This window comes from Pyrus communis, chromosome 1, assembly GCF_963583255.1.
Source record: "Pyrus communis chromosome 1, drPyrComm1.1, whole genome shotgun sequence".
NCBI classification, from domain to species: Eukaryota; Viridiplantae; Streptophyta; class Magnoliopsida; order Rosales; family Rosaceae; genus Pyrus; species Pyrus communis.
This window is the reverse complement of record NC_084803.1, coordinates 470,095-483,910: the sequence shown is the minus strand read 5'-3', so window position 1 is coordinate 483,910 and position 13,816 is coordinate 470,095. Positions and strand designations below refer to the sequence as shown.

General features: G+C 40.6%; 2 protein-coding genes across 3 annotated transcripts; both read left to right on the top strand.

Annotated features, from left to right (window-relative positions):
• Positions 1-5,808: 5,808 nt before the first annotated feature.
• On the top strand, positions 5,809-7,141 carry LOC137731340 (probable BOI-related E3 ubiquitin-protein ligase 2). The gene is made up of 2 exons (XM_068470446.1): positions 5,809-6,285; positions 6,563-7,141. Exons 1-2 carry the CDS (start codon positions 5,947-5,949, stop codon positions 7,073-7,075), a joined length of 852 nt encoding a protein of 283 aa, XP_068326547.1. The 5' UTR covers positions 5,809-5,946; the 3' UTR covers positions 7,076-7,141.
• Positions 7,142-9,528: 2,387 nt separating this feature from the next.
• LOC137741645 (protein FREE1-like) lies at positions 9,529-13,816 on the top strand. 2 transcript variants are annotated; one of them, XM_068481347.1, is made up of 10 exons: positions 9,529-10,512; positions 10,757-10,843; positions 10,957-11,088; positions 11,874-12,005; positions 12,155-12,220; positions 12,304-12,414; positions 12,674-12,766; positions 12,974-13,004; positions 13,247-13,317; positions 13,458-13,816. In XM_068481347.1, exons 1-10 carry the CDS (start codon positions 9,589-9,591, stop codon positions 13,533-13,535), a joined length of 1,725 nt encoding a protein of 574 aa, XP_068337448.1. In that variant the 5' UTR covers positions 9,529-9,588; the 3' UTR covers positions 13,536-13,816. The 2 variants fall into 2 exon arrangements, with proteins under 2 accessions (XP_068337448.1, XP_068337440.1); XM_068481339.1 differs by having other exon boundaries at positions 12,971-13,004.

The window sequence follows — 13,816 nt, the reverse complement described above, 5'->3', positions numbered from 1 at the left end:
TTGGTTACGTATGTGCTTAACGGCTTGGGGCCTGAATATGAAATGCTTGTCTTGGCCCTGACCAATTTTCCACCTCTGCCATCCTTTAATGATCTGCGTACCCGTCTCCTAGTCTTTGAGTCCAAGCACGCCATGAAACAGGTTGCTGCATCATCCCATTCTGCTTTCTATTCTGCCCGTCATACGGTTGGTGGTTCGTCTAATGGACGCGGTGGTCACTCTTCTTCTCGCCCCAATGGTGCTTCTGGTGGCAATCGGTTTCCCCGTACCCCTAGTGGTGGCCGATCAAATCAACATGGAGGTGTTGGGCGATATGGTCAACGTGGTGCTGTACAACAACGCCTTGGTATTCTTGGACCTGCTCCTGTCAATCGTGGTCCTCAGTGTTGGGCCTGCAACCAATTTGGCCACCTTGCTGCATTGTGTCCTCAAGCTACTCGTTCAAATGATGATATCTCTCGTGCCTTTGCTGGTATGCATCTTGCTTCTCCCTCTGATCTAACATGGTATCCCGATACTGGGGCTACTCATCATATGACGAGTGATGCTCGAACAATGACTTCGGCTACTGGGTATGGTTCTCATGACAAGGTGGTTGTTGGTAGTGGTGAGGCCCTCCCTATTGCGCACACTGGTAATATTTCATTTGAGTCTGGGTCGTTTATTTTTCGATTATCTCAAGTTTTACATGTTCCAGCAATTAAAAAGAATTTATTGTCGGTTGCTAAGTTTACACGTGATAATCTTGTTAGTTTAACGTTCTTTCCTTGGGGTTTTGTCATCCGTGATTTAAAAACCGGTGTTGTTCTTTTTCAGGGCCCATGTGAGGATGGCCTCTATCCCATTAAGCTTGGTTTTGCCTCTAGGAATTGGTCAGCTCCCAAATGTGCTTTTGTTTCCGTTTTAGCGTCGTCATCACTTTGGCATCGTCGTCTTGGGCATCCATCTCGTCAAGTTCTTAGTGTATTAGCCTCTAGTGATGTATTAGGCTCGTCTTTTTCAGTTTCAAATAAAAAATTTTGTAATCATTGTGCGTTGGCTAAATCCCATCGTCTGTCATTTCATTCTTCTGAACATTATGCTAAGTCTCCTTTTGAATTAATTCATTCTGATGTTTGGATGTCTCCTATTTTGTCAGTCTCCGGTTTTCGTTATTATGTCTTGTTTACCGATGACTACACACGGTATACATGGATTTATCCCATGCGTAATAAGTCAGAGGTTTTTACTCACTTTAATACTTTTCTCACTCTTATTTATAATCAATTTTCGACCATGGTTAAAATCTTCCAAAGTGATGGGGGTAAGGAGTATGATAATTTATCGTTTCGGACATTGTGTGCGCAAAAAGGGATTCACCACAGATTTTCTTGTCTGCATACCCCGCAGCAAAACGGCCTTGCTGAACGCAAACATCGTCATATTTCTGAAATGGGACGCACATTGTTACTTGCTGCCAATCTTCCTCCTAAATTTTGGGCTGAGGCACTTTGCACCGCTGTTTATGTTTTGAATCGATTACCCTCACATGTTCTTAAGTGGGCCTCTCCATTCCAAATGCTATTTGGACGGTCTCCAGATTATATGGCTTTCCGAACTTTTGGTTGTGCTTGCTTTCCGTATCTTGGTGATTATATGACTAATAAACTACAACCTAGATCTTTGGCTTGTGTTTTTCTTGGCTACAGTGACCAATACAAGGGTTATCGATGTCTTCACCCTCCGACTGGCCGAGTATATCTCTCTCGTCATGTTATTTTTAATGAGGACTCCTATCCTTATGGTGCTCTTGCTGCTTCTTCCACGATGCCACCATCAGACTTTGCATTTGTGCCAATTATTCATGCACCTTACTCGCTGCCCTCTGAGACACAAACTCTGCCTACACCGCCATCTACTAGTTCTCTGCAACCACCTGTTGCTCCTCTCTCTGCAGCAGCTGCTTCAGATTCTGGTACTGGACAGGGTGTTGTGCCTCCCTCTGGTCCTGGCATCACAGCTCCACCTGCATCTGGTAGCTTACTCCCGTCAGCTAGCGAGCCATCTCAAGCTATTGTTACTGCCCCAGTTCCATATATTGGACCTCAAACTCGCTCCAAATCGGGTATCTTTAAACCCAAAGCTCGGTCTTACTTTGCATCGCGCCATCCCATTCTTCACGCCTTCATTGCTTTGGTTGGGGAAGATTCTGAACCTACATGTTACAGCCAAGCATCTAGGTCCCCTGAATGGAGACAGGCGATGTCAGATGAATTCAATGCTTTATTAAAACAACGTATGTGGTCTTTGGTTCCTCCGGTTCCTCGTGCCAACATCGTCGGTTGTAAATGGGTGTTTAAGTTGAAACAGAATTCGGATGGCTCGATTGAACGTCATAAGGCGCGTCTTGTCGCCAAGGGGTTTCACCAACAAGCCGGTGTTGATTATTCAGAAACTTTTAGTCCCGTGGTTAAACCTACGACGATTCGCACAGTTTTGAGTTTAGCAGTGCACTTTGGGTGGCCTCTTCATCAACTTGATGTGAAGAATGCTTTTCTTCATGGCTCTCTTATGGAGGAGGTTTATATGCAGCAGCCGCCAGGTTTCGTTGATCCCACTCGCCCTAATTATGTGTGTAAATTGCACAAGGCACTCTATGGTCTTAAACAAGCACCACGTGCTTGGTTTCAACGCCTCAGTGCTTTCCTTGTCCATTCTGGCTTTGTTCAAAGTAGGGCGGATAGCTCCATGTTCACTTTTCATCAGGGTTCTACAATTTTGATTTTTCTTCTCTATGTTGATGACATAGTGTTGACGGGTAATGCTTCTTCTCTACTTCAAACCTTTATTGCAGTTTTGGGTAAGGAGTTTGAACTTAAAGACCTTGGGCGTTTACACTATTTCTTGGGTGTCGAAGTCTCCCATCTATCTTCTGGCCTCCGGTTGACACAAAACAAATATACTCTTGATATTTTGAAACGTAGTAATATGCTTGAGTGTAAACCATGCCCTACTCCAGTTGCTGCCAAGACTTCTTTATCTGCTACCTCAGGTTCACCTCTTCCAGATGCATCCCTTTATAGACAAATTGTGGGCTCACTTCAGTATCTCACGTTAACGCGTCCTGACATCTCCTTTGCGGTGCAAACTGTTGCTCAATTTATGGGACGTCCTACCACTGACCATATGGATGCTGTTAAACGTATCTTGCGATATCTTAAAGGGACTTTGGGCATGAGAATTACGTTCACACCCTCTGCTCAACCATTTCAGCTTGCTGCCTATTCGGATGCGGATTGGGCGGGGTGTCCAGACACCCGCCGTTCTACAACTGGTTTTTGTGTTTACTTGGGGAATAATTTAATTTCTTGGTGTGCCAAGAAGCAACGGACAATGTCTCGCTCTAGTGCTGAAGCGGAGTATAGGGCTCTTGCCTTTGCTTGTGCCGATACCATTTGGATCCTCAGTTTACTACATGAACTACGGGTGCCTGTTCGTCTTCCTGTTTTGATGCATTGTGACAACTTAAGTGCAATGTACATGGCTGCTAACCCCGTGTTTCATGCTCGCACTAAGCATATTGCCCTTGACTATCATTTCGTTCGTGAACGAGTTGCTTCTGGTACTCATCGAGTTCAGTTTCTGCCTTCCACATTGCAGCTTGCAGATGTCTTTACGAAGGGGCTGTCTACGGCGCGTTTTCGATCTCTGTGTTCAAACTTTGTCTCCTCCCCGGAGTCAGGTTTGCGGGGGGATGTTGATAAGGTTGTTAGTAGTCATAAGCCGTCCTACCTACAAAGTACAAGCCGTCCTATAAGCCGTCCTACCCACAAAGTATAAGCCGTCCTACCTACAAAGTATAAGCCGTCCTACCTACACACTTGTATCCCTTAATTTAGGGTGATTTGATCTTGATACTTGAAGTCATGTATATAAATCCTTGTAACCTTGTAGAGAAAGATAATGAGAATCCAAAAGTTTACACCTTGTATGGAGCTGCAGAAACATGGGTGGATGCTCTTAAAGGCAGACAATTTCTTGGTAATTTTTCTTCTTAAATATTGTATACTATTAAGCAAGACTTATTTTATGATCGAAACTGTGAATTTACCGGATGATCTTGTCTTTGAACAGGTGGATCAAATCCTAATTTGGCCGATCTTGCTGTATTTGGTGTTTTGAGGCCTATTCGGCACCTTAAATCTGGTAAAGATATGGTGGAGAACACGCGGATCGGTGAATGGTATACTCGAATGGAAAGTGCTGTGGGAGAGCCTGCCAGAGTCGGAGCCTGAAGGTGGAACTTATTTGTTGCTTCAGATATCATGGATAAATGACATCCTTTGAACTTTACCTAGTATGTTACTGGTAATATGCATCATGAGATATTCAGACTTCGCATCAAGTTTTTATTTTTTATTTATTTTTTTATAATAATTATTTTAGGATATGAGTTGTTATGGTTGATCTTGTTATTAAAATGTACAAATAGAAAGAAAATCTGTCAAATTATTTCTTTCAGTGTTGTCGACCATATAATAATTGTCGTCAATATCATTTTTGTCGGATTATATTTCACATGATGGAATGTTGCTACATCTTCATTTACTTTCCACCAAGAGCTCTATTGAAAAGCATTTCAACTCAACAATTATGTAATTGAAGGGTCAATAATATCAATATAAATATGACGTTGATGATAAATGATGTGTCAATATGCTTGTTGATATTGAGTAGTTGGATGTGATATACTTGTCGATCTTGAATAATCTTATAAAACATATGATCAAGCGGCCTGATCAAAGATTATCCTATCGTGAGAGTAGTTTGGCACTTGATGTAGGTTTATTATGCAAAACCGTGAGCAGCTTAAGCATGGTTCTCGCACGAAGATTGTAGTAGATGCGTGGCAAGCCCTGCTCACCGCCATTCAACACATGTGTCTGCTTTTAGTGCATGCAGGACTATGTCCACGCATTAACACTATTCCTTGTTAATTTCTTCGTTTTTATAGATCATATGATAATGTTATCTACATTATTTTTTTAAACACACTATTAATTTTTATTATTTAATTTTTTTTAATTTATTTAATCTAACAGTCGAAAATTAAAGAAATATGTAACAAATAAAATGAGTGTAAATAACGGCACTCAAAAATAAATTATGACATGTTAGTAAGTTATTATTTATATTTTACAAATTATAACAATAAACAAATATTAATGCAACATGTAAAAGAAGTGTGAATTGAATTGGCAGAAATTTATAAAAATAGGAAATAGGAAAAAGATAGAAATGCTATTCTTCAGCCTTTCCCAATGACCAAACTGACAATTTCTCCAATCTCTCTGATTCTCTCAATCTCCTCCCCCTCTCCCTCTCCCTCTCCCTCTTCATAACTTCTGACCCTTTCCCGTCTCTCAATTGAGAGTGAATCTCTCTCTCTCTCTCACTTTCTTTATGAAATCTCTGACCCGATCATTCTGCGACCCTTCTGTCACCAAATCTGGATGTGTACGTCGTAGTTTCCCGCCACCCCCACTTCTCTATGCCATTAAATGCTTCCATTGGTTTTCAAGCCTTTTGGGATTTTGGGCAACAGAGAAAAAGACTCGCAAAGCTCTTAACTTTCTTTATTATTAACCTTTTTTAGTTCCTTAATTAGCATTAATTAATCACATTAAGAAAGATTTGTCCGTTTCCTCTCTCTATATATAAACCACTCATTCAGTTAGACCAGACACTCAAAGCAACAAGGAAGGCAAAGGTTATGCCAATAAAGAGAGAGAGAGAGAGAGAGAGAGAGAGAGAGAGAGAGAGAGAGAAGGGGTCATGCATATTTTCTGATATAACAAGAACATTAAACCCTCCAGCTTTTCCAAACCTGCCCCATTTTGTTTCGTATTAAAAAGTCCCATGAAATATGTGAAGGCAAAAGATTAAGGTTGTGCAGAGGAAAAAAATATGGCAGTTCAGGCACAAAGTTTGTACTTTTCTGAAGATTGGTCGTCGGCGGCGGCGCTGCCCCACCCTGTTTCCGGCCTCGATGACATTTTTTCCTGCATTCCGAGCCCTCAGCCCCCTGCCGTTCCCCCTCCTCATCATCACTTTCACCTCAGTCTTCCACCGGCTCAGAATCAGAGTCAGAATTTAAATACGATGGGCTTTGATTTCTGCAACCAGTTAGGATCTTCGGTTTCGCCTTCCACTTTCAATAGCTTTCCCCCAACGCAGTTCGCGGAAAACTTAGGGGCGCAGATGGACTTGCAAAGGCACGAGCTTGACTGCATTATTCAATTGCAGGTGATTATTATTGGTGTTAATTTTCTTTAAATTTCCTTCATAGGTTTCCTTTATTTTTCACGGTGACTGTTGGGTTAATTTTATTATTGCATCACTCTCAGAATTTCAAATAAAACAAGAACAAGGATTCAATTTTTTGTTCGTTTTTCTCAAATAATCACTTAATATCATTAGACTTGAAAAAAAAAAAAAAACGCTCTTTGTAATTTTTTTTTTAGTGAAAACGTTTGTAAATAACGGATATTTTTTCCTCATTTACTTATTTCTTGAAAAACAGAGTGAAAAGCTTAAGTTTGCATTGCAAGAGCAGAGGAAGCAACAGCTAGCAGCTCTATTGAGCAACCTAGAATCCAGAACGTTAAATTTAATTAGGCAGAAAGAAGACCAGTTAAGACAGGCAACCAAGAAAACGATGGAGCTCCAGGACTGCCTGAGAAAAGCGGAGATGGAAAGCGACACTTGGCAGCGGGTGGCGAAAGCGAACGAAACAATGGTGATGGGCCTAAACAACGCGCTCGAGGAGGCCAGAGAGCGACTGGTTCTGGTCAGCAGCGAAGCGGACGACGCAGAGTCCTGCTGTGAAAACAGAGTAGCAATTATGGAGGAAGACCAATTGGCAGAAGCGAAATGGAGAAAGTTGGTTTGCAAAAGCTGCCACGAGCGGAGCTCGTGCGTGCTTTTTCTGCCGTGCAGGCATCTCTGTTCGTGCAGATTCTGTGAAGGATTTCTTGGATTTTGCCCCGTTTGTGATTCCGCCAAGGAGGCAAGCATGGAGGTCTGTTTTGTCTAGCATGGAAAAGTGCCAAGCAAAAAGTGCTTCCAAAATAGCATCAATATTTAGTTGTACTCTTGTGAATCATGACGCCTTTTGCTAATTCTCCATTTTGGGTGGTCCTTTCATTATACATCGGTGTATAGCACTTCTGGGAAAAAGATATTGTAATCGTGTTCGTTCATCGTATGTTGTATCGTTAGAAATTATTTAAATTTTAAAATTAAATATAAATAGTATCTAATGAAAATTGACCGCATGATGTACGATAAACAAACACAATAACAAAATCTTCCGAATTCCTAGGAAATGGATTCTCGCTTGGATCATTTTTTGTAAATTTGCTTTTTAGGCGGAATTTTAGATTCATCCGTCAAATTTTATAATATTTTTCAACAAGTATCCGATCGTTAATTTACGCTATTAGTGTTTATATATTTATGATATTTATGTGATTAGTGTTGAATTTCATGATCACCTTTAGGATATTTATGTGACTAGTATTGAATTTCATGATCACCTTTAGGATACATCCCTAAATAAAGTAATGCATATTATACGTTTTATGTGTGTTAGAATTTTCAATCTTTGGATATGCGATCGATTTGTACTAAAAGGAAAGGAGTTGCCTATACATTCTTTTTTTAGGTAAAGAGAGGAGTTGCCTATATATTCAATATGCCATCGTTTTATTTTTAGACCAACTAAGCATGGTTTAGGGATGTCTCTCCCAAAAGAGAGAATCTTGGCTTTATAATTATTTACCTGATTTGGGTTGGAATCTCAGAGGATATGATGCTGGGAGGAGCGTGCATGCTTTTTTTTTATTGTGTCACAAGAAAGCCAGCTCTCTCGCTCTCTCTCTGTTTATATAGGCATAAACAGAGAGCATACGGCTCTAAACCTACAACTGACAAAAGGGAAATATGAAAATTTTGGCGTTTGTATTTAAAAGATTACAAGGACTGCAACTGTCACCACCGCCACTTTTTGGTATCATAATCTTTTGTTTTTTTCTCGGCTTTCAATGAGGCTTGACCATTCGGAAATGACACGAGAGTCGTCGTTGAAAGAAGCAAACTTCGCAAATGCAGCAGCTCAGCTTCAGATGCTGCAAACAAAACGAGGCCTTATTGTTTTCTCACAATGTCTTTTGTATAAAAAGAACTTGCATGCAATGATCAACTGTCGTGTGAGAGAATTAATGGACTTTTTCGAGAAGGGAGATCTGCTTCTTCTGCTCCTGGTTCTTGTCGTGCATGGAAAATCTCAACGCTGATTTTTTGTACTTTTTTCTTTCCCTCAATAAAATAATTAATCTCAAAGAGCAGAAGAGTCGACAGAAGAAGATGGGCACCACTCACCCGGTCACACAGCGACTGATCTGGCCGAGAGTCTTCCTTCCTCATTTCAACTGGCTGAGAACCGTGTTCCGTTTCTCCCTGCAACATGATTCCATGAAATCCCATTCCTACTAAGCTTTTCGTGTTCCAACGTCGTGATCATGGAGCCTTTAGTTTTAGGGAACATTGAACAAGAAGGTCTGCATATTTACTTTATCGGTTCAGCTTTAAGAGCTTGCTTTCTACTTTTGGACAAAGTAACGAATTGTGGCGTAATGTTATTAATTTAATCGTTAATGAACGAAATGTATAATATTAAATTATTTTTCAAAACTAATTAATAGTGATGGGAATGAGACAATTCATTATAAATCTAAGCAATATTTTTTAACTTAACTAAGTAACATGAACACATGTCATTCAGTATTACGATTTGATAATATTCCTCTTTGTTTAGAAATGAGAGGTCTTAGGTTCGAATATCGTTGATGGCGAATTCGATACCAAATTAGACTGCCCATTGTGTGGTTTAGTCGAACTCCCACTCTATCTAGTGTAAAAATATAGATATACTAAAAAAAAAAAGTAACAAAAAAGTAACACGAAACACCTATGACTGTTTTATTTGACGCACAAGGAAATTTGCTCCGATGATACGAAGGAAACAAACATTCCACTCAAAACCAATTGGTTATGCAAAGTGACCCTACTCCTTTCTACATTAGGGAACACGCATACAAGGTCTAAGTTCACTAAGAACAAAAGTAATTAACCCATTATGAGATTAAACTCACCCCTCTCTCTTAGTGTATATAATATCGTTTGGTAAAAAGAAAATCCTCTCTTAAGTGGGCTCACTTTAAATCTGCTCGTAAATGAAAATGTGAGATCGGGCCCATTAGACCTCAAAAACTTGAAATACGAAAAAAGTGAGATCAGCCCATTTGTATTTTCTGATTGTTTCTGGATTACATCGAAACGTCCCCTTAAAACTTATTCATAACTACTCGCGAGACCGTTTGTTAGTTAAGGCCTTGTCGCCAAACGCAGAGAAACACCCAGCGCAACCGCATTTTTTTATTCCGCCTCCGCCTCCGCCTCCGCCTCCGCCTCCGCCTCCGCCTCCGCCTTCTCTTCCTCCTCTTCCTCCTCTCTCTGAAACGACCTCGTCGTGATCTGCGATCAGCGATGCAAAACGGGGATTACTCGTCCGCTCCGTATTACCAGTACCCCCCTCCACATCAAAACCCTAACCCTATCCCCAACCCCGCCGATCACCACCACAACCCCTACGCCTCCGCACCGCCCTTCACCTCCCCCGATTACTCACCTTATTCCCAATCTTACCCCCCGTATTCTCTGAATCCCGATCCTGCCCCTCCCACCGCTCCTTCCTACGCCCCTCCCCCTCCAATCTCCAATCCCAATTTGCAAACCTTCAATCCCACGCCACAGCCGCCTTCTTCTTTCCCTCCGTTCGAGACCCATTCCCCCTATCAACCGCCGCCACAGCAGCAACCTTATCAACCACCGTACGAATATAACCAATCGGCTCCCAGTTACGCCACTTTGCCGCCCTCGATTCCCGCCAACCCTAACCCTAATTCCAATCCCTCCTCTCCATTTTCGTCCGTTTACCAGAGCCCGTTTTCTCAGCCTCCACCTTCGGTGCTGCCTGTATATGAAAATTCTTACGAGAATTCTCTGAAATTTGATCACGGCGGTGGTTCCGGCGGCTCCTATATAGATGATAGGTATGGGGGATACAACCAGACCCGAACCGATTTGGGATCGGATCCATATGGGAAGCGGTATGATGCAGGTCTCGATGCGGGGTACGGCGACGGTGTTTATGCTTACGGAGGTGACAAGGTGGAGCCGTATGGAGCTCGTGGCACTGCACCCAAGTCTTCAAGCTCGACTTTGTTTGATGATTACGGGAGGTCGATCAGTGTCCCATCTGGGAAAAATACGCCGGTGAGCTCGACCAAGATCGTCCGGGCAGTACCCAAGGTCGATACTCAAGAGGATGCAAAGAGTGGTGTGCAGAAGTTTCGGGTCAAGCTGTTGGCTGAAAGTGGAGGGCAGAGCACCATGGATGTCCTTTGCCAGGTATGTACAGGGAGATACTGCGTTCTATTTAAGTCCAAGCTTAAACTTTAATAGAAGCATTAATTACTTAGTTATCCTTGTGTTTACTGTGATTGGATTTTCACACTATTAATTTTCACTTGTGATTGTGTTGGAGCGGGAACGATTAGTTTCGTTTTCGTTATGTCGTTCAATATGCTGTGGATTTCGATGATCATCTTTTGATTTGTTAAGTAAGATTTGCCGATTCTAAATTCTTATTCAGATTGGTTTAGATGGTATCCGTATGCTTGATCCTGCTACCAGTCGGACATTGAGAATATATCCCCTCGAGACCGTTACAAGATGTGAAGTAAGTTCAATTTATTTTAGCATCAAGTTCGTTAGGGAACTGTTAATTTAGGAACTGTTAAGTTATGGACTGAGGTATAAGTGATTTGTATGTTTATTTTCATTCTCATGCAGAAAACCGACTCATCTACTTTTGCCTTTTGGTCAAAGAGCTCTGTGGATATTGAGCCAAGGCGTATTAGATTGCAGTCAAATAGTTACACTACCAACACCCTTTTGGATACGGTGACTGCTGCAACTGTACAGGTTGGAAACTAGGGAATTTTGCCTTTCCCCTTGCCCTAAAAGAATAATGGTTCCCCTTCTTTATTGACAACGTGTGATTTGGGCCTAGGTGATGCTTTCCTTGTTTCTGCACCTGTTATTTGACATGTTGTTATGTAGTAAGTATAAACATTGATACTTGTTTTAGATGCTTGTGATGCTTTGGATCTATGTAAAAGTTTCAGAAGGTGGGTGCGATTTTTCGTTTCGTGTTTCAGTTATATATGTGTTTGTCTTGAGTAGGGTGGTAAACTACATAGATTGACTTATGTGTCTGAACTTTTAGATTCATATTGATCAAATAGGCATGAGCAGTCTACGTACATGAGGGGTATCGTTTCATTTTGAAGTAAAGCCAGCTGATTTGTCTGTGTATAAGTGCATTGATATCAAATGTGTTCCTTCGATGCCTAGTCTCTAATGATATCTACTGGACATATTTGCAATTCCATGTGCTGGTTGGTTTCAAGCGTTCATAATTGGGAAAATGAAATCTCTATCATTTAGTTTGGAACTTAGTGAATTTTGTTATCAACATCTTTTTGGCCTTCCTATACTGAAAATGGAAATATGAACTTACCGTGTGTATATGTTGATATTATGATTGGATGGTTATGTCTTTATAAAATTATATGCTTTTATTGAAGATCTGAATGGTGCATAATATGGTTCATATTATGTCCTCAAGACTATGGTTAACCTTATCTTAGAGATTTTGAATGTTGATTACATTTAGTGATGTATTGTTCTTACCTCTTGTAACTCAGCTTAAGGAAATGGGTGGAAGAATAAAGCCTACGGAATCCATAAGGCCAAGTGAACAGTCTACAGAGAGAAAGAAAGGATTAACCGATTGGATGAACATTATTAAACCGGGAAATGAGGAGAAAGATCATTGGGTAATATTAACCTACCTCCCTTTCCCTTTTGTTTTCTTCGTAGAATGATATAAATGTGGTAGTGCCACCTTTCAACACAGCATTTCTTTTAGCAAGTAATAATATAATCTTGCTCTACTCTTACTTATTTCATTACTGCTGGTTCTTAGGTCCCTGATGAAGCAGTTACAAAATGCACGGCGTGTCGGACAGATTTTGGGGCTTTTAACCGCAGGGTATGTCTAAATTTAATGCGGCATTCTTCATTGTTTGTTCATGTTCTCTTCATTTGCACTTATGGATTTCTCCCCCATTTTAGCATCACTGTCGGAACTGTGGAGACATTTTCTGCGACAAGTGTACCCATGGCAGAATTGCCTTAACTGCTGAGGAGAATGCTCCGCAGGTTCGAGTTTGTGACCGTTGCATGGTACGTCTCTAAGCTGCTTTAGGGTTTATCACTGTCAGTTGATCATATTATTCCAACTACATCAGTAGTAAATCAGTAGAGGGGTATGGAGAGGACTGAAGATTCTGTTTTATATTTTCAGTATTTCTAATGTCCTTGTACTTATGTTGTGGACTAAACAATACAAAATGGTTTGGTTTCTTTTTTTCTTTTATCATGTTCATGTGCCATATAATTCTGGTGGAATCAAGATTTCATTTGGTGTCATTATCCTTTGCAGGCTGAAGTGACTCAGAGGCTCAGTAATGCTAAGGAAGCATCTAGTAAACCTGCAGGACTTCATAGTCACGAGGATCTTGCCAAGAAGCTTCAGGTGATTTCGGTGTTCGTCTTTCGCTTCTACCAGACCAATCTGCTCTTAATTGACAATATGTTTTCCACGAAAGTGGAATTTATTTTGAATATAGAAGCTGAATTTCTTTTAAGTCTCAGGACATGCATTTTTTTATACATGTCTGTTGTGCGTGTTCACCCTTCCCTTTTTTCGTCCTAAATTCATTTTATTTATTTTGAATAGGAGGAGTTGGAAAGGAATCGCAAGGAATCTTCAGGTAATTTCTTTGCATTTTAAGATTAGACGTTGGAAATATGAGTAGACCCTCCATTGAAAGGAATTTTTTATGTCTTTTAAATTTTTTGGACAATCTTGTGCATGTTCAATGTCTGAGTTCAGTCAGTTGGGTTAGTTTTGTAACATTTAAATATTAGCTTAGGAGCCAATAAAAAAAAAAAAATATTAGCTTTGGAGCTAGAAGCTATATGAACGTAAACCGTTTGCATGTCCATTCCTCAGGTTCAAAGTCTGATGGATCTGGAAGGAGAATGAGAGAAGTTGCCTGTCCTACATGTACGGTCCACTTGCAGGTAATATATTATATAGAAGTTCAACTGATTTTGAAGTGAAGATTAGACTTCACCCTTATGTAGGGTTTGTGGAGTAGTTGTAGTGTGCATGTTTATATTTTTTTGTGTATGCGGTGATGGAATTACTGGAATTGTTGCAGGTTCAAGTTCCCAGCACAGGGTCGGAGACCATTGAGTGTGGGGTTTGCCAGAATCCATTTCTTGTGAGTGCTCATTGATTCGAAAACAGATTCTCACGACGGCACTCAATTGTTATTTATGAAGTTTCTCGGTTCAATTTGTTTTATTGGATTGCTTATATTTCCTAATAATTTGGAAGAGCTTTTGCGGGTGTCGGTGTTTTTCTGGATTGTTGTTTGACCAGATTGGCTGCTGCTTTCTGCTGTTTTAGAGTGTATATTAAGATTTTTCCTTGTAAGCCCCATCAAACAGAGTCTAGCCTTTTTTAGGGAAATTGATGTTCATATAATTACTTATATATCAAATACTTGATGCTCCA